At 48.9% G+C, this 2,203-nt stretch overlaps 1 protein-coding gene across 1 annotated transcript; it reads left to right on the top strand.

Moving 5' to 3' along the window:
* Positions 1 to 804: 804 nt before the first annotated feature.
* GNI_048570 (hypothetical protein) lies at positions 805 to 1,793 on the top strand (the record flags this gene model as incomplete). The annotated part of the gene is made up of 2 exons (XM_011131345.1): positions 805 to 862; positions 952 to 1,793. 2 exons carry the CDS (start codon positions 805 to 807, stop codon positions 1,791 to 1,793), a joined length of 900 nt encoding a protein of 299 aa, XP_011129647.1.
* Positions 1,794 to 2,203: the final 410 nt, after the last annotated feature.

Consider the following 2,203-nt stretch of genomic DNA (forward strand, 5'->3'; position numbering starts at 1 on the left):
AACTTATGGTACCACAACCCATGGTACCACAACCTATGGTACCACCACTTATGGTACCACCACCTATGGTACCACGCCCACCTTTACTTATCGCTATGGTGTATTGTTGTGTAGGGTTCGTCTTCACCAGGTCACCACCAGTTCGAGGGTCCGCCGCGAGGGTCGCTTCGCGTGAATTCAAAGCGCGCGCCGCACAACAGAAGAGGCGGCGCTTCCGGAGGCGGGGGTGGAGGTATTTCGCCGCCGTCGCTCTCCTTGATTACTTGCACGACGGGGGACCCGCTAATATTCTCTGAGACCAACCTTGACTGGTCGAAATTGAACATATTCAGGACGCGGTTGTGCGACCGACTGACGCAGACGAGGACGTGCCATATGTCTAACCGGTGTCTCTTCTCACATGAAGTTAATTGGCCGTACGCACTGCTAACCTTATAACCACTCCCTAACACCTGACGTCCTCCCTAACACCTGACGTCCCGTGCCACACACATGATATATCACACACTTGACGTCCCGTGCCACACACATGATATATCACACATGTGTGTAGGAGAAGGACACCGTTCTTACCGCGGGCGTCGGCTTTGACGCTTCGCTATATACCGGTTTGGTGTCCGCGTTTATCGTGGCCGGCATTGCGTGGAGTGTGTGAAAGTTCAGGAAAGATCGCGTGGTGTTCAGCGGATCGTTCAAGTTCAGCGGAGAGTTGTCCTAGAGGTGAGAACTGTCCGTTTGTACATAGCGTAGAAGAATTTCTATACCATCCGGAAGTGTACAAGACAAGAAGTTGTTGTTTAGCAAATGACGAGAACTTTGATGAAGAATTACATTCTGCTAATTGTGTTGCATTATGTCCATGGTATTTCTGTCCGTTTGCACACGATGGTTATGAGATACGTGACCTAAGGGCTGCTCGTTATGCCTGGTATCCGCCACCTCAAATTGTAGATAACCAATACGTTGCAAGAACGCAAGGATTTGATGCATTAGAAATGGCTGTCATAGACTTCGTACGACGTGCACCACATGGTGCTGTAGCACTCTACACCTCACCACAAAGCCCTCTATGGGCTACACAGAGGCTCGCACCTGTCTTGCTACCAGCACCAGGAAGCTCACTCGGAGCACTCGTCGGATCTGCCAGCCACCGGGTTGCACCCTTCGATCAACTACTCTACCTCATGGCCGTAGCATCGCTACTCAACCTCGTCCTATACCCCGTCGAGAACTTTTACGTACCCACCCTACTCTCGCTACAATGCGCACTCCTTCAGTACCAACTCGGTCTGGACCTCACCCTCCCCGTAGACGCCGCCACACTACTCGCCTCCTACGAAAAACTAGGCAACAACCATTTAGGTCGTGATAACCATTTAGGTCGTGATAACCATTTAGGTGGTAGTGGTGGCGACTATTTAGGTTCGGACCAAACAAGTTTATCTCCCACCGCAGGCTTGCCTACAACAAACTTGCCTCCCAAAAGTGCGTCCAGTCTGGATGCGGCCGGTCTGAGCAGTGGTGGGAACAGTTTGCCCAATATTCTATATGCTACTGACGGCTTGCTAGAAGGTGGCAGATCGCCTAAGGCTTCCTCGGACGTCTTCTGTAAAAATCCGGCCTTCTCAAAATCCGGTGGCACAGATGATGGTTCAGAAGGAAGGTCTCCTTCAAGCACTCGAGCACCCTCACCCACTGAGAACTTAGATTTCCAAAGCTTGATTGACTTACTAAAGAACGAAGACATACTGAAAATGGTTCTCGAAGGAGGACATCATCATGATGGGCACTAGGTAGCTATGAGCCCCTTCTTTTTTTCCCTAGCTAGCAACAATTTTAGTAGGAATGATCTGGCGTCGGTAACACACATAGTCAACACACACATAGTCAACACACACACAGTCAACACAAACACATCATACCAACACACACACACATCATACCACACACACATCATACCACACACACATCATACCACACACACATCATACCACACACACATAGTCAACACATGATATTAGTTCAGGCTCCTATCTGTCATATTAGTTCAGGCTCCTATCTGTCTATCTTATCTGATCGGTATCATACTAACGGTATCTGGCTGCTTTTTTACATCACTTGCAAGTGTCTGGGAAAAGTACAGTAGCAGTAGTAAGCACTTCAATTACATCAATTACATCAACCAATCAATGACATCAATGAC

The sequence above is a fragment of the Gregarina niphandrodes genome (genome assembly GCF_000223845.1).
Source record: "Gregarina niphandrodes unplaced genomic scaffold scaffold00006, whole genome shotgun sequence".
In the NCBI taxonomy this organism is placed as follows: domain Eukaryota; phylum Apicomplexa; class Conoidasida; order Eugregarinorida; family Gregarinidae; genus Gregarina; species Gregarina niphandrodes.